Source organism: Lasiosphaeria miniovina (genome assembly GCF_030549165.1).
Source record: "Lasiosphaeria miniovina strain SMH2392-1A chromosome Unknown B0T26scaffold_9, whole genome shotgun sequence".
Taxonomy (NCBI): Eukaryota; Fungi; Ascomycota; class Sordariomycetes; order Sordariales; family Lasiosphaeriaceae; genus Lasiosphaeria; species Lasiosphaeria miniovina.
This window is the reverse complement of record NW_026848228.1, coordinates 1492590-1514673: the sequence shown is the minus strand read 5'-3', so window position 1 is coordinate 1514673 and position 22084 is coordinate 1492590. Positions and strand designations below refer to the sequence as shown.

Genomic DNA, 22084 nt, shown 5'->3' with positions numbered 1-22084 from the left:
GGCACATAGGACTTTTGCACAAAGCCTGCCAGAAACTGAATGAGCAAGTGCGACGAGGAATACTCAGTTATTACTACATCCATCCGCGCACCAACCGCGACGACGTGTTTCAATACAGATGCGGTGGTGGGGAGATGCGCCTTTAGTTATGCCACGTCCTCCCAAGATGGCAATTACATGGCCATGCCTCAGCACACAGAAGGAGTGCAGAAAGAGAAGACAAAGAGACAGGCCAATAATACAGCAACCAAGACCCGGGTTCAAAATACAGCGAACTCCCCGGTTGTGCTCCCCTTCCCGGACGAGACAGAGAAAGAGAAAAGAAATCGCGTCCGAGTTCCCACACGGGTATTTCCAAGCGTAAGCCACACCTGTGAATTTACAAGACAGAGACATTGGAACGAAACGAGAAGACAGACGCCGACCTCATACAAAGTCGCGATTGACGGCGTGGCCGTGGACCTCGACGTTGGTGGTGGCGTAGATCTGGCCGGGGTAGCGCGGGAGAGCGGCGTCGTAGCTGGCGGCGACGACCTGGGTGTGCGACGGGCCCTTTTGGCTGCTGTTGGACGAGTTGAGGTGGCGGCTGGGGCCCGACTTTTCGGACCCGGAATAGTTGCCGTTGCTGCCGTTGCTGTGGTACTTGAGCGGCGTGCGGCTCCACGACGAGTCGAGCTTGTGGGTGACGTAGCGGTCCCACAGCACCTGCAGCGGCGGCACGTTGCCGCACACCATCATGACGAACGCCTCGGCGCCCGTCCACACTTGGATGTCGTAGGCATTCCCTGAAACAAAGGTCAGTGGCTGGCATTGAGGAGGGTTTGTCTGTGATGGAGGGAGTAGGAGGCTTACATGTGAAGTCGGTGCGCGCCCCTAGCTTGTCGAGGTAGCGGACCTTGAGTCCACTGAAGATGGCGGCGCTGGAGGTCCCAAAGGTCAGCGGTGGCACTCGGCAAGAAGTGACGGGCGAGTTCGACTTACACAAAACCGAGGCTGAGAAGCACGCAGAGGGCAATCTTCTTCTCGCGGCGCAGGTTCAGGCCGCTGATGAAGGTCGCTGGCAAGATGGCAAGGACAATGTCGGCGGCGATATTGTAGGCTGCATGTTTTCCATCAGCCCATGCGCAAGAAACGACAAGGAGGGGAAAGAGAAACGCACCCGAGAGGAAGTAGTTGTAGTGCAGCTGGACGCTGGGATCCCAGCACTTTGCCGGAATGTCTGGCGTCCAGAGGGCGCGAGGGGGGTCGCACTGCACAAAGGTGATGATGCAGCCGAGGCCATTGGCGATAAAAATGGTGACGATGATGTAGTACAGAATCCATTTGCGCCAGAAGGTGTTGCGGCCGATGAAGCGGAGGGTCAGGAAGGCGACCGAGGCCTTGCCGGTGGCGAAGCAGAAGATGGCCCATGGCTGCGATATCCAGCTGAACTTGACCGCCCTGAGCGTCTGCTCCATGGTGAGGTAGTAGACATGGCGCGAGCCGCCGATGCTGGCCATGTACGTGACGAAGGACGTGGCGATGGCAAACAGGATCTGTGCTGGGTGTTAGCCTCGGCTTAATTTTTGAGTAGAAGAGTGAAAGACGGCATACCACAGTGGCCAGCATCATCCAGTCGTCTAAGCCGACGGCGCGGATCTGCAGGCGGGCATAGAAGCGCAGGCCGGTCATGGCCGCGGCGATTGACGTGTATGTCCAGAACATGGCGACCAGATGCGGGCCCCGGTCCTCGTCGGGCGGCAACATGCCCATTGCGGCACCTGGAGGAGCAGCCATGGCTGATGCTGTGAGTGTGTTTGTGTGGTTGTCGTGGTGGGTCTACGGCCTGTGTCTGACTCTGGACTCAACGGGCCGAGAGAGAGAGAGAGTGAACTTGGACTCGTCAAGTCTGATCACCTCAGGCAAGCAGTCAGGCAGTCACTAAGTCAGTCAGTCAGTCACAAGAGAAAGGGGCGATGCAGAACACGACAACACTCAGCCAGGCTTACGAACTCTCCGAGGAGGAGCAAAGAGGCGGCTACTAGTAGTGTGAATGAAATCCATCTTCTGCTCGCCAAGTTTCGTAATCATCCTAGCCGGCGACGCGGAGTGTTTGATTTTTTTTGGGGCGAGCCACAACCCGCCCATCAACCGAGTCGGAGGCGGGAGGTGTTGGTTGGATTTCCCCAAAGTCGGCGGCGTAGTCATCTCAGCGTGCCATTGTGCGGCCCAGAATAGAAACAAAATCTTGTTAGCGTATGGCGCGGTTGCGGGCGGTTGCGTGTGAGAGGGCAAAAGCTCGCTGGCTGCGCCACTCTGCACGTGGGGCTGCCAGCTTCTGAACCTGGAAAGCCTGAAATGGCCCGCCGAGGGGGCGTGTCGGCCGTGGCATTCGGGATTTTTGTGACTTTGGTTCCTGGCGGAGATCCGAACAAAACCCGCCGATGTGTGACGGCGAACCTTCCTTAGGCACCAATCTTTCGGCTTCCACACTTCGAAATGAGGAGATTTACACCGACACCGGGCGCACCCTCAGACGACCCAAGCGGTGAAAGCACGGCATCTGTCTTCTGGTCGCTTTCTCACAAATGCGCTGGGTTCAATGAAAGGCGACATTCAGTGTGTACATTATTACATGCACAAACTCAGCATTGGATGCACTGGTCTAGATCTTGTGAGGTCCTCCGCCAACAACATCGTCTGCGATTGGCGCTTATTGGAAGCGAGCGGCAAATGGCTGCCTGCTTGCGGAGTAAGGATTCGATTTCAAGGCCGCCCAGGCGCTCCGCCAGACGCTACCGCGTCTCTGGTAAAGAGCCGAGATATTGATGCCTTAGCGGATGGATGGTCAACTGGCTGCCGGTTTTATGCCCTGGGGAGTTGATCCCCAGGCTTCAGGGTGTTTTGCTTCGGTAACCTAGAAGTTGGTTTCCGCCAAGAGTGCGGAGCAGTGGCGTGGAGCAATGGCGGGGTACTCATACTACACTAATACCCGTAGGGCTCGAGCACTACCGGATGAAACTTCTGGGAAAGACAAGCCAGGGGAAGAATCCAGGGGGCGTCAGCATGACCGCGTGTGGCGCGACGGCCTGTGACGACGGCTTGTTTGTGTTCGAATTCAGCCTCTGAGCATGCACATGCACGCCGTCTGCCTTCAACGGCGACAAGTTAAAATCTGGCGGTGCCAGTTCCCAATAGGAAGAGTATAATATTCCCGGTCCGAGCTGCCTCCGACCAATTCGTGTGAAATATGTTTCGGTAGAGATTCTCGCTCGGCAGGTGCGTATGTACATACTAAATGCATACTGTGAGTATTTGTACTCACAGTGCTGACTCGGTGGGCATCGCACAGTGCACACACGATGGTATGTAGAGTTCCTACCTTATCACACTACAAGGCTGGTGCCTTATTCGTATCCAGGGCGCTCAGCCAGCCCGCCTTCGGTTGCTAATGCGGGGTTGATGAGCGGAAAAGTTGACGGGAGCTGCGAAGTTTAATCCTCCGGCTGACAGTGGTGCACTTGTGGATCAGCATCTAGCATCCAATTACCTACTGTATGCTTTGCATCTCCCATTTCAACTATCATTCTTCAGCTTCACAAAGTAAGAGCACCAGGGAGGCGGATGAACCTTGACAAGAATTCCCATGAGATTACTCCGTACCTACCGGGTTTCACTGCATGTACGGATTTCACTGCATGTACGGATTTCACTGCATGTACGGAATACGCACATAATTACAGTCCCGAAGGACTCAACACAGTGCACAGGACAAGAGCTGTGGGCCTATCTATGACCCCTGTCCGCGATCTAGGGCTGAGGTGAGGTGAGGGCGGGGCACGGGAGAGAAACGACCAGGGTATCCTAGGTGGAAAAGCGATCGGCGAGCGAGCGCACCAACCAACGACGGACAGAGCCTTCCAGTCAATCCGACACGCAACGTCGTCCACAACAGCAACGTTGTCAACAACAGCAACGCCTTTAGTGCGGGCTCTCCTCGCATCTTTCATCAGAACAATAACGCAGCATGCATTGTGGGGCAGCATTGTGGGGTACCGAGAAGAGCTAGACCCCGACTCCGACGCTATCACGACATTGCGCAATTACCTAAACAAGGTGGGCATTGGATACGCTCAACTCGCCCCCTAACGGTGTCACTGCACATATCGCCGAGCTGGCATCCTTTACGGGCACGGTAGGTATTTGCGCTTCACTCGCCCGAGCTAGTTGCTCAACCCCGCTCTGAATCACATACCGTGGGACGGACGGACGGACCGCACCCGACCGATAAGCTGATGGAAGCACCTTCAAGCCAGAGCTGGAGGCCGAGATGGGCTGGATGGTCCCCCCCTCTCCACAACACGGAAGCGTCACTGGAGGAGTAGAATAATCCCAAGTCAAGGTCGGGCGGCGCTGACCGTTCGCATACATGGGAAGACCTCCACCGATGCAGTGGCTGGATGATGTGAGATGCATGGGTAACACCAAACGGCCCAGAATCGAGATCCCCTTCTGCGGCCTAGCTGCCCGCCAAGACCAACGAGCTTACAAGCCAACAAGCCAACAGAACCCAAACAACAAGCTACCAACAAGCTCAAAAAGGCAGGCCTGGATGCCCACATCGGCCAACTGCATAAGGTACGCTCGCTGCCGAAACGAATGCCGTGGGGTGCGGCAAGCCACCCGGCTCGTTGTGTACACTGGCTGCCCCAGAGTCCCAAAATACCCGACGACGCGCTCCAACGCGTGAGCGATCTGGAGACTCGAAAACCTCATTTCTTGTTTCTCTCCAGTGCTTAAAGGCTATTCTGAAATACCCTAGGCATTTTTGACCCGACTAACACGCCCTGGCCGCACCATCATGCCGGCACCTCGAGATCACTGCAGCCAGGGAGGACATCGGGATATGACGGATCCTAGCGGAGAGCCAAGGGCCCTTGACATCGGCGGCCGCAACAGCCAGGACCTCCCCTTCCCTACCCCGGGTTTTCGACAGCTAGCTCATTCGGCCAAGGACGCTATCTGTTGGTCCAACCCCCTGGTCGTCTCCGCTCTATGCATTTTTTTTTTTTTCAGCTGGTGGATGGATTTTACCTTCCGGCCGAGTCGAATCCCGGGCTACCTCGCGTCTATGGGCTAGATCTGGCGAGGTGAGATGGGGTTGTCAACTACCGATGTGACCAAGGCGCTGGAGCAGCCGGCGGTATTTGCCACTTATTTGACAGACGGACTGTTTTCAGGGCCTCTCCGGCACTTTCTAGCCGAAGCCCCAAGCAAGGTACCGGGATACCACTGATTCTCGCCAAGAGGACTTCTCGGGGGACTATGGCCGTCGTCGGCGCCAAAGCGGCTAGTTTAGCCATGTTATGGCCGCGCTGGCCAACACATCCCGGTTGTTTCGCGGGAAGTTGGTATTGCAGGACTCGCTGCGTACGCTCGCCGCGACAATGGCACAGTCTGTCAAGGAGGCAGGTACCGTCTTCGAGCGTTTCTTTGTTGATTCGCTCTAGGCTCACCTACCTGGGTCACCCGGCCGTGTCGATACCGGTATGCTCGGCCTCGATTTGCCCTTCCTCCCTCGTTCTCTGGAATCCGCCGCCATTGTGAGAGTCCTACGGCATCGAGATGCAGCCGGACAACTTCGAGGCGTAAGCCTGTTCGAAGCGCCTGATTATTCCTGCGGCCGCAATATCCTCCACAGCTAGCCCGACGGCAAGTGGGCTGCTACCTTGATGTTCCTCGCTGGTGCCTGGGGTACCTGGATGCTGGTTCGGGAATCCTCGTAGATGAGATGGTCTTCTCCCACAACGGCGTGCCCTCGTTGGCCACTTCAACCTCCACTATGGTGACTTGACCCGGATCTGGTGAACGCAGTCTCTCAGTAGAAAGCTCTGCCGGATATGGCCGGTCTCAAGACATTGCGCATCGGTACGCTGACGCCTTGTCGCAACTCCATTGCCCAAGAAGTTCCCAAATGAGGCGAGGGGTGAAGAAAAGGCCCGGGTTCGTTGGTGAGGCGAACCTCGGGGTGTCGAACAAGTGTCTGACCTGAAGAGATATGGTTTGGTATATGTTCAAGCGTTTGCTGCTCATTTGAAGAGTCAACACTCAGGATATAAGGCCATAGGAGATGTGGTGTATGTCTTCACCATATGCCACACTAGAATGTGAACACAGTTGAATAACATACACATACACACACATACACATACACATGCACATACACATACACATGCACATACACATACACATGCACATACACATACACATTGCGACTGCTTGTTGTATGAACGCATCCCTTTTCTGAAGGCGAGCCAGTGTCTCTTAGGGATCAACCATCTCGTATGTGATCACGGATGATGTGTATCATTGGGTGTTCAAGCTAGGCATGAGGAGCCGAGAACCTTCCAAGTATCCCTGGTAACAACGACGGGGACACGCCTGATCATTGGTACATAGCACTCTCATGCTATGCAAAGGAGTGCAGTACACGTGGTGTTGTGTTATGAAGGAGAGACGGTTAATGGGTATATGCAGGTTCTGCTGCGCCCAAAAGAAGAAAAACTCAACAAGTGGTAATTATTGACAAGTTACAGAAATGGTCGCTCGCTAAATACAGCTATGTGTGATATTTTTTGTTGTTTATGAGTATTTGTGTTGTGGCGCAGCACCTTCTAGTCCACCTCGACGCCGACGCCCGAGTCCGGCGGCGCAGGCTTCTTGTCGCCGGCGGCCTTGGCGTCCTCCATCAGGGGGTTCTTGAGATTGACGACCTCCTGGTGGGGCACGAGGCGGTCGGCGTGCGAGGTCATGAGGGCGTCCCAGTCGACGCAGCGGTGGGGGACGCGGTGGGTGTTGAGCATGGGGTGCGGCATGCGAGGATCCCACTTGAAGACGGCGAGGGCGCTCGTGTCGGCGCGGCAGATGGCGGCGTTGCGCAGCCAGTCGAGGCAGTGGTCGATGTGCACCATCTGGTGCATGTGGTCGTGGGCCGTCATGTTGGGGAAGTAGTGCTCGCGCCACGACCACTGCCGCAGCATCTTGACGCAGTGCAGCTCGTGGAACACGCCCAGCCACGCCAGGTAGCCGCCGCCCTCGGGCAGCGCTACTGATGTCTGCCCGTGCGCCTCCAGCTCTTCTGCCGTCACTCGAACGCTCATGTTGTTGAGCAGATCGTGCCACGCCGCGTCGCTCGCTGCCGTCGGCTCCCCCCCGTACGGACTGTTGACGAAGTTGTCGTACAGCCGGAACTTGTACTTGACGGCCAGCCCGGCGAAAGCTGTGTCGTGTGTCAGCGACGTGTTTCTTTGATCTTTATAGAGATGCTCAGGGACAAACCGTGGATGTCGGGGACCGAGTCGAGGTCGATTGTGGCACGTATCACGGTGAGCGACACGGCCGTGTAGCAGGCGATCAGGAGAAGCTGGACCAGTCCGGCATAGAGCCACCACCGGCGTGGAGACTTGGTCTGCTGCTGTGGTGGGCCGAGCTCGCTAGAGCTCTTCTCGCTGCTGGTGTCCTCGACATCATGGTACAGGCTCTCGAGGAGCGGCTCCTTCTCCACGGTAGCCATCCTGGCGGTGACAGTATTGGGGATATATTAAGGCGGGTGAGTGAGAAGCCGGAGTGAAGCTCTCCTCAAACTGCACAAGGACGACAAGAGGGCAAGGACGAGTGGGTAGGGAGACTTGGCTGGTGACTTTCTGGGCTCGGTGTGAGAAGCGGGGAGAGGCCTGAGGAGGACGAAAGTAGAAAAGGGCTTTACGCACAGCATGACCCGGTGCGGTGGGATTGGGCAAGGATACGTGCTCCCTCAAGAACTAGCACGGTTCCGATGCGCCGGCTGCTGGGGTTCGGCGAACGATCGGGGAGGGACTGGGAGGGCCTGGACTGAACTGATAGCTGATAATAGAATAGCGTAGGTAGCGCGTGCGAGGCAAGGCAGGCAAGGTAAGGTAAGGTAAGGTAGGTAAGGTAGCTTGGGGAATGGAACGACAACCCACCGGCGAGACTAACACGCCCGCGCCTCCGTTCCATGCCCCATCCCATCCCATCATCTATGGACAATGGATCCATTGCCCCATGTAATTTATCCACTCGCTCCACTCCCCTTCCCGCACTTCTCGACAAGTTCGTCTCCCTCGTCTGCAGGTGCTACCAATCAGGGCGTCAAGTCGGGCCCTGATTCCTGTTGCGACTGACAGACTTGGACTGACGAACATCCAGTTCTCCCTGCGCGCGTCGTGGCAGTAGAGACACAGGACAGGCGCTAAAGCCGCCGAGAGGTGCCGGGGCCACAGTGCAGATGCAGATGCAGTAGTTTGGCACTTGCTCTCGTCTTCTGCCTCTACCCTTCTGCTGGGTCGGCTTTCGTCCGTTGAGACGTAACCCAAGGTCCCAGACGTAAGGTAGGAGGTAAGTATGGAACCGACTTACATATAAGATGGCCTGATCACCGCCAGCATCATCTCACCTCGCCGGTCAGTTACTTGGCGCCCTCCTCTGTGTTGTGTGTCCGTCTCCCACAGCACCTCGGCCGTCTTTCCCACCCCTTACATCACATCCAACCAAACATCCACATCCATATCCACGCTTGCAGCTAGGATGAAGACTGCCTTCTTCCTCATCGTGGCCGCCGCCATGAGCGTGCTCGCCGCTCCGGTGCTCACGCCCAAGTGTAAGCCGACTTATAACCCAAACTCTGTTTTCGGGGCTTTGTTTGCGCTTTGTCTAACATGTTGAACAGCCACGGACGTGGACGACCTCATTGTCTACCCGGAGCCAGACGTGGACGACACCATTGTCTACCCCGAGCCGGACGCTGACTCCGAGATCATCTACCCAGATCTCTACACTGATGACTAAAGACGGGTCACAGTGTGTGTCTGTGTGGGTTAACCGGCTGGTTGGCCGGATCACCAATCTGATTAGGGAGGGGGGAACCTAAGCGTAGGGGGGAGGGGCTCGCGCTGCGGGAACTTCTACGGAAAGGGTGTGCGGGATGGGATGTGAGGTGCGGGGTGCGGGGTTTATTTTTCTTTGGGATGGATTGAATGGTGGTTTTGCTGTATTCATGATGACATTTTGCTCTCGAATCACATACCTGCCTTGAACCATACCTCTCGTGTTCTAATTGCGTTTCGTTTTGTGAATTGTGATGCATCAATGTTCGACGACCTCCCTGCTGTTCGGTTTCTTCGGAAATGGCATGTTTTCCGAGGTCCATCAGCTCAATGCGAGTGGATTGCAATGCTGCAGCTCGGGGCAAGGAAGGTAGGGGGAGGGGAGCTTCCGAGAGGTCCAGGGGGGCTGGGAGCTGGGAGCTGGGAGCCTGAGATTGATGGGATTTTGGGAAAAGGCCGGTCAGGAGTTCCTGAGCCTCGGCGGACGTTTCCTTCTGACGTTATCGTTATCTCTCTTACGCAAGCATTAAGCTCGAGGCTGGCGGCCGCGGGGTAGCATTTAGCCAGATTTCCGCGCACATGGACAGATGAAGACACTGCCCCTCCTCCCCCACTCCGTCTTAGGCCACGCCCGTTCGAAGCTTTGGGTGCGTGCGCGCGCACTTTGCAGAGGCCCAGGGCCCCGTAATACTGAGCTCGACCAAGGTTGTGGGAAAAGCCTCCTTCCCTCGAGGCAACTTGCTTATTGCTTAGAACCCGAACCCCTCGTTCGCCCGCTCGTTCCCGTCATGTCGTGACACAGCAACACTGGTACTATACAGCCACGCCGCGTGACGACGTCAGCGACAGGAACGCCGACAGGACTGTCTTGCTCTCGGATAGACGTGTTTTTTGTTGGCAGTGTCAGGAAATTGGTGGAGTAATTGGAAGATGCGCACATCTCTAACGGAACATTCCGCGCAGATACGCGAGGTAAGGCATGTTCATGTTGTGATGCGCTGTATTTTACAATACGGATTACAGTACACGGCAACCACACCCTTTTCCATCCGCGGATCCCAGCAAGATCTCAAAGCAGCAGCCACACGGCGCAATGATGATGAGCCGCCGGCGCGGTGCAGCTGCCACTGTGGGCGTCGACATTGGCATTTTATGTGTGCGAAATACCCAGCGCAACAATTCCCCCACCCTGCAACTCTCGTTCGAACAACCGCCGGTCGAGCCGCGCCGACCTTGGTTATGTTATAGTGCACGCGGCACACAATCAACGGTCACCAATGGGCGGCGAACATGTCAGAGGGTGGCCAAGCGGGTGGAAACCCGAGCGACCAAGAAGGCGGGCTCGGTTCTTTCAGCGCTTGCATATTAACGTATGTACGAAGTATGTCCCATAGTACATACATACATGTACCCGGCCACAGGCAGGGGCCACAGGCAGGCATTACCACTGCGTCGGGGCACCCGCCCGCGGCAAGTGGAAGCAGGGAATCGACCGGACTTCTTCTCGGCCGATTGACTGCCAAAACAGTCGAATAATATATGCGCAGTACCTATGTACGCACATCCGCAACCGGCCCATATCATCCAATATCATTGCATTGCAAGCCAACGCATACATGGTATCTGCACACGCAGCCAACACAGGAGACTACCTACCTACCTAGACAACCCTAAGGTTGGTGGTCGAGCACGGCACGGCACGGCACTTGAACCATCCCGGCTGGGGAAGAGGTCTGACATTAATTGGAAGAGGCACAGAACCAAATCCCCAAGCCAAGACCGAGCTGGCAAGGCCGAAGGAGTGCCAGGCTGATTGGGGCTGCATTGTCTGAGTCAGGGAAACTCGAGCATCGCCAGATCGTTTCAATTGGGAGAGGGAGCGACTGAGGGCACCTTGGTGGCTCCTGCCCATGCACTCCCTACACTCGAGTTGCAGAGTTCCTGTCCACACAGCAAGTGCATCCGGCAGCCACATCCCAAAGCATCCGCTCACACAACCACTCACACACCCACTCAAATCTTCAACCATCCATCCATGGCTCGCCGAGGCAGCAAAACCCCGCCTTTGGCAACCTTGGTAAACCAGGTGTCCATCGGCTCGACTGAAGCTTGGATATGCGGGCTGTCGCTAGACCTGCCACCTTGCAGCCGTGGTCGCCGCGCTCCAGAGAGGGAAGGTCTGGATGGGATCGCGTGCATGCAGTGGTTAACCGCCTAGTCTGGATTCGCTTACACACCTGTCCCTGGCCTGCCCGACCAGCCCCCCAGTCGCACCCCCCGTGGCCTCTTGGGTAGTCCAGCACGCGCACGCGGCGGCGCGGAGGTCCGACCGCATATGGTGGCGCTTCCGCCCAGCTTTTTGTTGCGTGGGCGTCCTGTGCTGCGACTTTTTGGTCCAGAATGAGACTTTTTGGTTTAGAATGGGAACCCCCATCAACAGACCTGCAAGAGACGTTCTTCTGGGACGGGCCGGAGACGAGAGCCAAGCAGAACCGAGACGGGGCTACGGGGCCCGCCAATGGATGCTCACCTTACAGTGCAGACACCGAGGCAGACACCGAGGTGGCCGAACGGTCCACTGCCACTAGCCCCGAACGAGCTTGGACCAGCCCTAACAATGCCCACCCTACGGCCCCAAGTTCCAACGACACAACTGCGGGAATGGAGTGGATGACTTGCGACTCGCCGTTCCAGGCTCCCTATGTGGCCTTCGAGGCTAATGTAAGTCGGCGGATTAGTTCTAGGGACCTTCCGTTTTCGACTCTTTCCTCTAGGCTGTGCTGTAGATAACCGCCTCCAGGCGCTTCCCCTATCTACATTGTTGAGTAAACACAGCTGGGCAGAGGTAAAACCCGGCTGCTAGTGTTGTCGAGGTAGGTAGCAGAGACATCTGGTCTAGCGGTGTTTACTGATGACTGCAGATATTGCATGGGCGCACAAACACCAGACACCCGCCTTAAACCCAGTCCACTGCAACAAAAGAAACTGTGCGGGAAGCACGGCGGGCGGGTTTGCCGTCCACGTCACGTCCGCCGCTCCGTCCGCTAACACCTCACCCTAACAACTCACCTTAACCTCCCGAGAAGTACGTAACCAATACTGAGTACGCAGCCCGGACAGCCAGCCACCAATAGGCGAACACGCCCGTTTACGCGGGTTCCGGAGTTATGGTGAATACCACCTACGGGGATACTCAGTGGGCTTCGAGTTGAGCATGAAGGAAGCTAAGGCAGCTACAAGTGCTCTGCCTACCTTGGGACGTCCAAATGTCGGGTGAGAAATCCAAGGGATATCTCTCACCGCATTGGGGCATATACGGTGCCAATTAATCCACCGCGATGCCGCTGCGATGGATCGAGTCGCTACATCCGGCACAGTCCGGTTCTTTGGTTACTTCGTTCCAAGCCTGGACGGCACCTTGAGCAGCTCTGCTCTCTAGCTGTGGAGAGTCGTAACCCGGTCGCGGCGGATGTTGCCGGTGCAAGAATACTCCCCAATTGCCATCAGGGTGGGTTTGGATGGTGGTGAGATAGCTCCAGCTGGGCATCCAGCGTCCACCATCTAGCAGCCCTCCTTAGTCGGCTATTAAATGCATCGTCCTGTGCCCCAGTCGTCCCAATGGACCTATCATTCCGGCAGCCTATCATCCCGGCAGCTCGCACCGAGGGACGAAATACGACCTACCTGACCTAGGTAAGGAAATCCGGGACACACGCAAAGTCCGTCACGCGGCGCCGCACTCACTCACACCACCGCTAGCAAGCACCGTCCCCTCTTTTCACTTTCCCTCTGGCTCCTATTGCAGACTTTACCCAGTCTACCTGGTTGCAACCTATTACCTGCTGCACATGCATTGGCTCTGGCTGACTGCGTTGGTAGCTGTAGCTGTGCAAAGTATTGTCAGCAGTTGCCGCATACAGGACAGTACAAACACGCTCACACACACGTACTCGGTTGCAGCCGGAGATACTGGCAGAAGAGCAAACGCAACGTGCCTCTGGTCCTGTAACTACAGCCGGACGCTCTTACCAAGCTCTTCGCAAGCAGCCCGCATAGGCACCTTAGCCTACAACCATGGCCGCCCCTCCGGATCCGGATCAGCCGCGGACGGTGCAGTTGGCAGCTGCGATCCTTCAGCACACAACCTCGATCGAGTCGTACTTGCAGCAGAATGGCCTGCCGAGCCCGTCGTTCGCCCCGGGCGCTCCGCCAAAGCTCCCGCTGCCGCCCAATGTCGAGCAGCAGCTGGCCGCCGCCCTCGGAGCCCTGGACGAGCTGAACGCCCTGCTCCTGGGGCCAATGGGGTGGCTGCTGAACCAAGTTGGCCATGCGGTATGTCTTGGTGTTATCTGGAGCTTGCCTCGGTCCGGTCTTGGGCAAGCAACGTGAACCTCCGTCCGCGGCTATACTCCCTTGCTTCCGCATGTCCTCTCCCTCCCTTCCTCCCTGCCTGCCTGCCTGCCTGCCTGCCTGCCTGCCTGCCTGCCTTCCTGCCTGCCCACTAGTGGATACCAGTCTTGCAGCCTGATTCTGATATCACGCGCACGCGGGCGCGCATAATATAGTACGACCTCTGCAGCCTGCATGCCCTGTACCGGTACAAGATCCCGGCGCAGCTGGCCGTGGGCGAGGAGGTGTCAGTGGCCGAGATAGCGCGGCGGTGCGATGCCGACGAGGACGCCATGGCGCGACTGGTGCAGCACGCCGTGACCAACTACCTACTAGTGCGGCCGCGGCCAGGCCACGTCGCGCACTCGGCCACGTCGGCCATGCTAGCCAACGTGCCGGTGCTGCACGACTTCGTCGGGAATGTGTGCGAGGACATGTGGCCCTCGGCCCACAAGGTGGTGCCGGCGCTGGCGCACACGGCCTGGCGCGGGGCTGCCGCCGACGGCGCCACGGCCGCCAAGAGCGGGCGGCCGCCGAACCAGACGGCGCACAACCTCGCCGAGGGCACCGACGTGCCCTTCTTCGAGACGCTCAAGGGCGACCCGGAGCGGGCGCGGCGCTTCGCCAGCGCCATGAGCATGCTGCAGACGATGCCGGGCTTCGAGCCGACAGCGGCGCTCGAGGCCTACGACTGGGGCGCGCTGGGCCACGGCGCCACCGTCGTCGACGTCGGCGGCTCGGCCGGCACCTTCGCCGTGGCTCTCACCGACAAGCACCCCGACCTCCACGTCATCGTGCAGGACCTGCCTGACGTCATCGACAAGGCCCGCGCCGAGCTGCCCGCCCGCAGCGCCGACAGGGTCGCGCTGCAGAGCCACGACTTCTTCACGCCCCAGCCCGTCACCAGCGCCGACGCCTACTTCTTCCGCATGATCCTGCACGACTGGTCTGACGACTACTGCCTGCGCATCCTGCGGCAGCTAATCCCGGCGCTCAAGCCGGGGGCGCGCGTCGTCATCAACGACCTGAGCATCCCGCCGCCCGGCGCCACCACACTGTACGAAGAGCGGCAAATCAGGTACGTTTGATCACCGCCGAGCCATCGTTTGCCGTGACATGCATGTTTTGCTGACTCCCTTGCCTGGTTTGTCACGGGTGCAGGTGCAAGGACATTGCCATGATGGCCATGTTCAACAGCAAGGAGCGCACCATGGACGAGTGGACGGGGCTGGTGGCCGAGGCAGACCCGCGGTTCCGCCTCAGGTCGGTCGTGCAGCTGCCCGCGTCGCCCATCGGGCTGATCGAGTTTACCTGGGAGCCTGCGCCGGCGGTGGCGGCAGCGGCAGAGTAAAGAGTTATGATACGCCATAGATACGTCGGGGATGTGAAAAAGACTGGCATAAAACCGCAACGCTGATACCCCGTCTGTGGCCTGATGCAGAGTAGAATAAAGCAAAACAAAAACCATGTTAAGAAAAGTAAAACCATCCCCCGTGCCCAATTGTCCCGTCAATCGTGGTGGTGATGCATCTGCTCGCCCCCGTGCTTTTGGGCCTGCTCCTTCTGCTCTTTGGTCTGCGTCTCCCACGCGCTAGTCCAGCCGACGAGCCCCGACCAGTCGACGCAGCGGTGCTCCTCGCCGAAGCCGTGCACGCCACCGGCCGCCTCGTCCTTGACCTCGACCGTCAGGTCGGCGTTGCACATCAGGCTCTGGCGCAGCAGGTCGATGCAGTGCCGCACGTGCGGCGCCGAGATCATCATCGGCAGGCTGCTGGCGTTCAACTTCTCCCCCGCCACGGCTGCCGAGTGCACCGCCCAGTAGCCCTGCCGGATGCCGTTCTGTGGTACATTACACTGCTGTCAGTTTTTTTTTTTGGGGGGGGGGGGTTAAGGGTGTGGGGATGGACAGATGGACAGACGTACGAGACAGTGCAGGTAGTGGAACACGGAAAACGTCGACCGCTGCGGCGCCAGCGACGGGTGCGAGAAGTAGCCCGCCTGCCGCGGGAACAGCTCGCTCCACGCGGCGTCGGCCGCGGCCGACTTTTCTGCAAACGTGCGGTTGTACACGAACACGTGCGGCGCCGTTTCCACTATATTCCGGACATCAGTAACCAGATGCATTAGACGGAAGGGATTAAAGGCTGGCTGGGTGGCTTACACGACAGGCCCGGTGGAACGTGGGCGAAACCGCGCTCGGCGGAAGCTGAAGCGGAAGCTGAGGCTGCGGAGTGCCGCCCCAGCGCAAAGCTCAGGCCCGCGACGACTAGCCCGGCGAGCACCGCCAGCGCTTTGGTCCACAGCGGCGATGGCTGGGTCCGCGGCCCGGACCCGCCGTCTAGCAGCGCGTACGCCGAGCGCTTGATCGACGGCATTGCACCTGGGAGACAAGCGGAGATGTGTATGTGTGTACAGTGGTGTTGAGGTTTGGCTGGCTATGGCATGGGTGTGAGATTGGTAGCCGTCTGAAGCTACTATGGTATGGTATGGTATGGTATGGAGGTGTGAGAGTGAGGAAGTGAGCGAGTGAGGAAGTGAGCGAGTGGTGCGACTACAGATACCAAGCACTGTACAGCGGTCCTCTTGTCCCCATTCAGTTGTCTTACCATGATGCTAGCTTAGCACTGCATCGCTAAACTAATAATAAACCGCGCCCTTGGGAGGGGGGAGGGACCAGGGCAAGGCCTGGCCAGCACGGCGGGTTTTCTTGGGAGTGGGAGGGGGGAGGGACCAGGGCAAGCAAGGCCTGGCCAGCACGGCGGGTTTTCTTGGGAGTGGGAGGGGGAGGGGCGGGCGGGGGACTGTCCCATTGCGTTGCGCCCATGGCATGGCATGGCATGGCATGGGTTAATCCACCTCCTCCCGCGTGGTGTCTCACTCTGGTGGTGGTGAATCGGCCAAAACCCCCCAGCACCACACGTGGGGAATGTTTGTGCGCAGCGTTCGCGCGCGCGCGCTCCCTTCCTTCCATCCCAGTGAGCGCAAAGTGCGCGCAGTGGCGATCGCTCGGCTCCCAGGATGCCCCAGCGAGACACCTATGGGTACCCCAGCCTCCCCTCCCCCCCCACCTGCCGTTCGGCTGGGTGAGGGGTAGGGGAATTAACGCTGTTGGACGGAGGATATCCGTATCCGTATGTAATAATTACATTACGGCTTGTACAGAAGTGAAGCAACAGGCACGTACGGTAAGATTCGCTTGTGAGGGCCAACAGCATCGTCCTGTTCTCCCCCACTTGAAGGTAATTTCTTGTCAACGGGGCGTGAAGATGGCTTTGCCTTCATCTCGCACCACACTCTTACCATATCACCATTTCGGATTTTAGAGGAAAAAGGAGTAAATAGCCGAGTACATCTTCTTTCGCTTTTGTTCCCGTATTGGTGCGGTAATTGTCTGCGCAGCGGTTATGCCCGGAAGGTCTTGGGCTGGCCACTCCAGCAAGCCACTTCCTGGGACGGGAGCGACGACCATGCTCGGGATGGGTACCCTGGCGATGCAAATTCCCCGCTGTAAATGCTACTGCTTGACAGATGCACACTTCCCCGGCTTCTAGTCGACCTAGACCTTGAGGATATCGCCAAGAAAATATTAACTTGCGAAACAAAACGCGAAACAAAACGCGAAACCAGTTGCCGCGAAGTGACTCCCTGTCAATTGGACAATCGCGACATTGCATGTGCGAGCCGATGGCGACCGGGAAGAGACGTCTCTGGACTCGGTGGAGAGCCTCTAGGTCTCCCCGTGTCGGTTTTCCAACTAGAGATATGTAAACTCATTTGGGTGCCATCTCTGCCACCCTTGCTGGAAAGGGACTAACTGATAGGCCACTCCAACCTTACTTCGCAACCACATGCTAGCAAAGAAACAGAAACAGAATAGGAGTGTTTTACAACCTTGTATCTGCCAGCCTGCTGGAACCTGTCTGCATCTGAGTCGACACGGCAGTTACCCAATAAATAATTAACATGTTCCAACTATTTGGCGAGTTTAGACAGCTCTTACGCAAATGGTTGGAGCATATTCCAACCTAGCTTTCGGCTCGGCTACTAGTGCGCAGAGAATGTGAAGAATGGACCCGGGACCGTGGATCACAAGGAGAACAAAGGAGGGCATTTAAGCTTTCCCGCATTGCATTACAGGCCGGCAACACGTCAACCAAGCCGGTAGTCGGTTCCCACGCCCGGAACAGTCCTCCCATATACCTAGCGCGCCCGCCAATCTCGCACATCTCCCCTCTTGCAGCACTTGGGCTCTTGCAGCACTTGCACTCCCAAACCCCTAGGCAAGGAGTAAAGAGCGCCCTCCGTCATGGAAGACAACACCGGGCCAGGGGCCCCTGAGAAAGGTGAGCCTCCTTGTGTACTCGTTCCCCGTCGAAAACAGCCGCTCACATGTTTCCCAGAGCCATGGATAATGGTTGTCGACGAAGCGAGCGAGGATGACCCCGAGCTCATCGACCTGGCCGTGCACGTTGCCCGAGGGTCCGAAGCGAGGGTCGATTCTGACAACGACGACGATACCAAGTCCGAGTGCAGCGACTGGGCAGGGGCAAGGGAAGCCACGGGGCTCACCCCCTCGTCACAGCTCGACGAAGAGAAGTTCGACGAGGGCTGGGCCGAAGTGGAATGTGCCGAGAAATACCAACTGCAAAGTGACTCGGCTGCGGACTCGGTGGCAGTTCTCGTCCTCAAAGAGCCAAAGGTGGACAGCGTGCCGCAGGCCAAGGAGGAGGAGCAGCGGCAGCGGGGCGTCGCCGCGGGTAGAAGCCAACAAGCCCCGCCAGACCTGCCCAAGCCGAACCAGATTCAGCCCACGCCCCCCATCTTCAGCTCCAGAGACCTCTCAGACGCGCTGGCCATGGAGCTGGTGGGTTTGCGGATCCCGCAGCTCGTCAAGGGCGACCTGGCCAGCCTGGCGCACGTCTTCGAGCCGCCGGTGAAGGACCGCGACGCCAAGCTGGCCGGCATGAAGGTTGCGCAGACGCTGATGTCGGACCTCGTCGACGTGATCCGCCCGGGCTCGGCGTCGTGGTTCGGCGAGCGTGTGGCGTCGCTGCTAGAGGACGAGAGCTTCGCGTTCGGGGCTCGTTATCATCCCGATCGGGCCAGAAAGACCTTCAGGGAATCTGTCAAGGCATTGGTACAGATACGGATGAACGAGGCTTCAAAGTCGGTGCGGGGGGGGGGACGAGCGCCCGGAAGTCAAGAACAGTCTTTGAGAGCGTGCAGGGGACGCTGTGGGGGAGGCTAGCCCCCAGGACACCTTTCTCGACATTGTGCGGGATCGTAGGTTGCCCTCAATACCTGTACTAAGAAGTGACTCGCGCCGTCGATGTTGAGGATGGGGAAATATGAGAAGTGTACGGGCATCAGTTGCCCGTCTACGGAATACAGTCCTAGTCCTGAATGTTTGTTTGCGGGGAGCTTTTCATGCCTCAATGGCTCACGGTTCGCCCGATAGACTTTTTGCCAAGGCAGGTAATAGCTATTAGAATCTATTGTATGTACAATCCTATAGGCCTGCCTCTACCTTGGAAACACCTATCAAAGGCTTCTCTGGCCGGGTTATTTGCTACAGCTCCAGTGAAGATGGGGAAGCTCTGACTTCACTAAACCCACCAAAACATCCCAAAGGCGAGCCATAGGAAGGCAAAAGTCGTTAGTAAGGCACATGATCTAAATATGGGAACTTACCTGGGGCACCCCGGCTCAAAGACTGTCACCATGGAATATCGGATATCATGTTGGGCGGTGAATCGTAATTAGATAGTTAATGAGTCCTAGAGCAGAAGATACGATTTCATTTCACCTGCTATTTTATAATTCGGAGATTATTTGGTCACGGTGTTTCCGTTTGTGGTTTCGGCCGCTGTTCTACTCCATTGATACTTCTTGAATCCAACATGCCACGCTCCCTCTTTATTTTGTATCTGCTTCATATTCGGCCTTGGCTCGAGCTTCGGCCCCGAAATCGGTGCTGCATCATATATTCAAATATATTGTCACGTAGTACCGAAATGCACCTAATGGTGCACAACGCACTCGGCCTCGTGAGTTCCTTGGACTCGATAGGCAGGATTTTGTGGGCTCCCGACCTCCTACTCGTATACCACTTCCTTCGGCCACGTCCCTCGCTCTCCTGCTGCCCCATATTGATCTCCAACACCCCCCTCCCCTAAGCCCCTGCTTCGAATATATTCTGTTTACTACGACACTCGAGTGATCGCCATGGATCCATTCTCGGCTGTCAGTCTCGCATCCAGCATTATTGCATGCGTTGATTTCTCTACTAGAATCATCAGCGCAGTCCAAGAAATATCCAAAGAAGGTCATACGGCGGATATCAAACGGTTGGCAAGTGACACCGGCGACCTTCGCAACCTTACAGCCAAGTTGAGAGAGAGAGGTATTAGTTCCAGAGGGCCGCATGATGCCACCCTCAACGAACACGAGGACGCCATCCGGGATCTGGCTGCGGACTGCAGCGACACGTCGATCAGGCTTCAGGACATCCTCGACAGTCTGACCGCGGAAAAAGCCAGCACGTTGCAAGCTCTCAGACTAGCCTTGAAGGCCAGAGCAAGGAAGGACGAAATAGCCAGCCTCGCAACATCACTTGACAACCAACGCTCACAAATCGTTCTCCGTTTGAGCCTTTTGCTGAGGTTTGGATGACCCTGCCCTAAAACAACGTCATCATGTGTTAGGCACAGGCGTACTTGTCAGGGCTCAAACCGCCGTGTGACTAGGGGGTGAACCCGCATGGCCCTTCTATTTAGACGGCATTTTGAGCCCTGAAAAGTAGCCCCTATACCTCTACTATAAATATTCCGCCTGTGGGCGGATAGCTTCCTTAGATTCCTCAAGCAATCCACCACGCATTTTCCTTGCATATGCACACATCACAGTCACAGCGTCTAGAAAGCTAACTACAGCTTTAGCGACCGACAACTGCTCGTCCACGCCCAGCTCAATAAAATGGAAACCAAGCTGACCGGGGACCTGAAGAGCCTGCAGCATGAAGTGGCAAAAATGTTAGCGGATACCAACGGGCAATCCGGCGAAACTCGCGAGCTCGAGGCCCATCGTAGGGCTTTGCTAATTGCTTGCGAGCAGCGAACGCCCGAGGCAAGAGTGCTGGCGCAGCTATACTTTGACTCGATTTACTTCCGCGAGGACCAGATCCGGGCCCCCCAGGCTCGCACCTTTCGCTGGATAATCGAAGATTTAGACGGCACGGAGAGCGAAAACGACCGAGGCTACGTACCCGAAAGGGAACCGCCAATCCACACCAAAACAAGGCAGTACTTTCAGGCTTGGCTTGCACAGGGAGCTGGGGTTCTACACGTTTCCGGCAAAGCCGGCTCTGGCAAATCAACGCTGATGAAGCTGGTTTCGACCCACAAACGCACACAAGAAAAGCTGAACGAGTGGGCCGGGGACAAGAAGCTCGTGTTTGCCCGTTTCTTTGCCTGGAAGGGCGGCCAGAGCGGACTGCAGAACTCGCTCGAGGGCCTCTACCGGTCGATCCTGTTCGAGGTTCTACGAGCCTGCCCGCGGCTGATCCCGTCGGTCTTCCCGGACGCAATTAGCAGTTTCCAGACGACTCCGGCATCGACATACCACGACAAGCCCTTTTTCAGGCCCGCCCTCCTTCATCAAGCCCTCGAGAGGCTCATCAGCGACATGCCGAAGCAAGGATACCGATTCTGTATCTTCATTGACGGCCTCGACGAGTTCCAGAACAATAGGACCTCGGGCCAAGACCACGCAGCGCTCGAAGCCCTTCTCGACCAATGGGGAAAGAACTCGGACGTCAAGCTGCTCGTTAGCTCTCGTCCACACGCCGAGTTTACCTCTGTGTTTTCCGAGAACAAGCAGCTCACCCTCCACAAGCTCAACTACTGCGACATCTTAGATTACGGCCACGACGTTTTCAGGCGGCGCCTGCCCGAGACTGCCAGTCTCCGCGACTACTACCGGCTACTATCTCGCGTCGCCAAGCTCTCCAGCGGAGTCTTTCTCTGGGCGTACTTAGTCTTTCTGAAGCTACAAGGCGAAGTCGCCCTCACCGACGACGTCAAGTCTCTGGAGGCCTCGCTCGACGAGGCCCCCACCGAGCTCGGCGACCTCTACACGGAGCTGCTCGAGTCGATCGAGCCGGCGCACAGAAAGAAACTGCGCCGCGTCCTGTCCCTCATGAGCCGCTACGGCACGCCGTTCCCCGCGGTGGCGGCAAGCTGGGCCGACGAGCTACTCGACGACGCCGAGTTCCCCACTTCGGCAGCGATCCGCACCTACTCGCGCAAGGAAGTGCAAGACCGCGTCGCCGCCGCCGAGGCCCTCGTCAGACACAGCAAGGGGATCCTCGAGACGGCCGCCTGCGACCCCGAGATGACGAGCTGGGAGATGACGTCGCGCGCGCGGCCCCTCGTGTTCATCGACTTCTTCCACAGGACCCTGCACGACTACATCATCTCGGCGGAGGAGGAGAGCAGCAGCAGCAGCAGCAGCAGCGGCGGCGGCGGGCTGGAAATTCCCACCGCATTGTGCCCCAGGCCGGTCCTCAAGGCCCGCGTCGACCTGGCCGAGCTCTGGTTTTTGACTGACCTCAACGCCAAAGCCAGCACCAAGAAGCTAAAGGCTAGCTTCGAGGACGCCGGCACCTAGGAGGGGCACGCAGTTGCGAGACGCGCGTGGCTGGACGCCTTCGAGCGCGTCGCCGCGGCCCGCGAGAACATGGAGGGCTTCGCAGTCATGCGGGTCTACAACTTTGACAACCTCGTCCTCAACGAGAACTACTCGTTCGTGCACTG

General features: G+C 57.5%; 7 protein-coding genes across 7 annotated transcripts; 4 read left to right on the top strand and 3 right to left on the bottom strand.

Annotated features, from left to right (window-relative positions):
* Window positions 1-426: 426 nt before the first annotated feature.
* B0T26DRAFT_744917 (uncharacterized protein) lies at window positions 427-1752 on the bottom strand (the record flags this gene model as incomplete). The annotated part of the gene is made up of 5 exons (XM_060444475.1): window positions 427-785; window positions 853-920; window positions 982-1099; window positions 1160-1535; window positions 1594-1752. 5 exons carry the CDS (start codon window positions 1750-1752, stop codon window positions 427-429), a joined length of 1080 nt encoding a protein of 359 aa, XP_060289670.1.
* Window positions 1753-6181: 4429 nt separating this feature from the next.
* On the bottom strand, window positions 6182-8019 carry B0T26DRAFT_735537 (uncharacterized protein). Its single transcript, XM_060443247.1, has 2 exons — window positions 7318-8019; window positions 6182-7258 (listed from the first exon to the last, which is right to left on the bottom strand). The coding sequence occupies exons 1-2, from the start codon at window positions 7550-7552 to the stop codon at window positions 6654-6656; spliced, it is 840 nt and encodes a 279-aa protein (XP_060289669.1). The 5' UTR covers window positions 7553-8019; the 3' UTR covers window positions 6182-6653.
* A 564-nt stretch (window positions 8020-8583) lies between these two features.
* On the top strand, window positions 8584-8844 carry B0T26DRAFT_757967 (uncharacterized protein; the record flags this gene model as incomplete). The annotated part of the gene is made up of 2 exons (XM_060446335.1): window positions 8584-8656; window positions 8726-8844. The coding sequence occupies 2 exons, from the start codon at window positions 8584-8586 to the stop codon at window positions 8842-8844; spliced, it is 192 nt and encodes a 63-aa protein (XP_060289668.1).
* Window positions 8845-12956: 4112 nt separating this feature from the next.
* B0T26DRAFT_659307 (S-adenosyl-L-methionine-dependent methyltransferase) lies at window positions 12957-14622 on the top strand (the record flags this gene model as incomplete). Its single annotated transcript, XM_060438938.1, has 3 exons — window positions 12957-13214; window positions 13448-14349; window positions 14433-14622. The coding sequence occupies 3 exons, from the start codon at window positions 12957-12959 to the stop codon at window positions 14620-14622; spliced, it is 1350 nt and encodes a 449-aa protein (XP_060289667.1).
* Window positions 14623-14780: 158 nt separating this feature from the next.
* On the bottom strand, window positions 14781-15395 carry B0T26DRAFT_660122 (uncharacterized protein; the record flags this gene model as incomplete). Its single annotated transcript, XM_060439001.1, has 2 exons — window positions 14781-15110; window positions 15195-15395. The coding sequence occupies 2 exons, from the start codon at window positions 15393-15395 to the stop codon at window positions 14781-14783; spliced, it is 531 nt and encodes a 176-aa protein (XP_060289666.1).
* A 1866-nt stretch (window positions 15396-17261) lies between these two features.
* B0T26DRAFT_538193 (uncharacterized protein) lies at window positions 17262-18807 on the top strand. Its single transcript, XM_060435556.1, has 2 exons — window positions 17262-17614; window positions 17672-18807. Exons 1-2 carry the CDS (start codon window positions 17578-17580, stop codon window positions 18517-18519), a joined length of 885 nt encoding a protein of 294 aa, XP_060289665.1. The 5' UTR covers window positions 17262-17577; the 3' UTR covers window positions 18520-18807.
* A 1493-nt stretch (window positions 18808-20300) lies between these two features.
* B0T26DRAFT_659791 (uncharacterized protein) lies at window positions 20301-21293 on the top strand (the record flags this gene model as incomplete). The annotated part of the gene is made up of 1 exon (XM_060438980.1): window positions 20301-21293. A coding segment is annotated over one exon (993 nt), but the record flags the coding sequence as incomplete, so codon positions are not given.
* Between the last annotated feature and the right edge of the window lie 791 nt (window positions 21294-22084).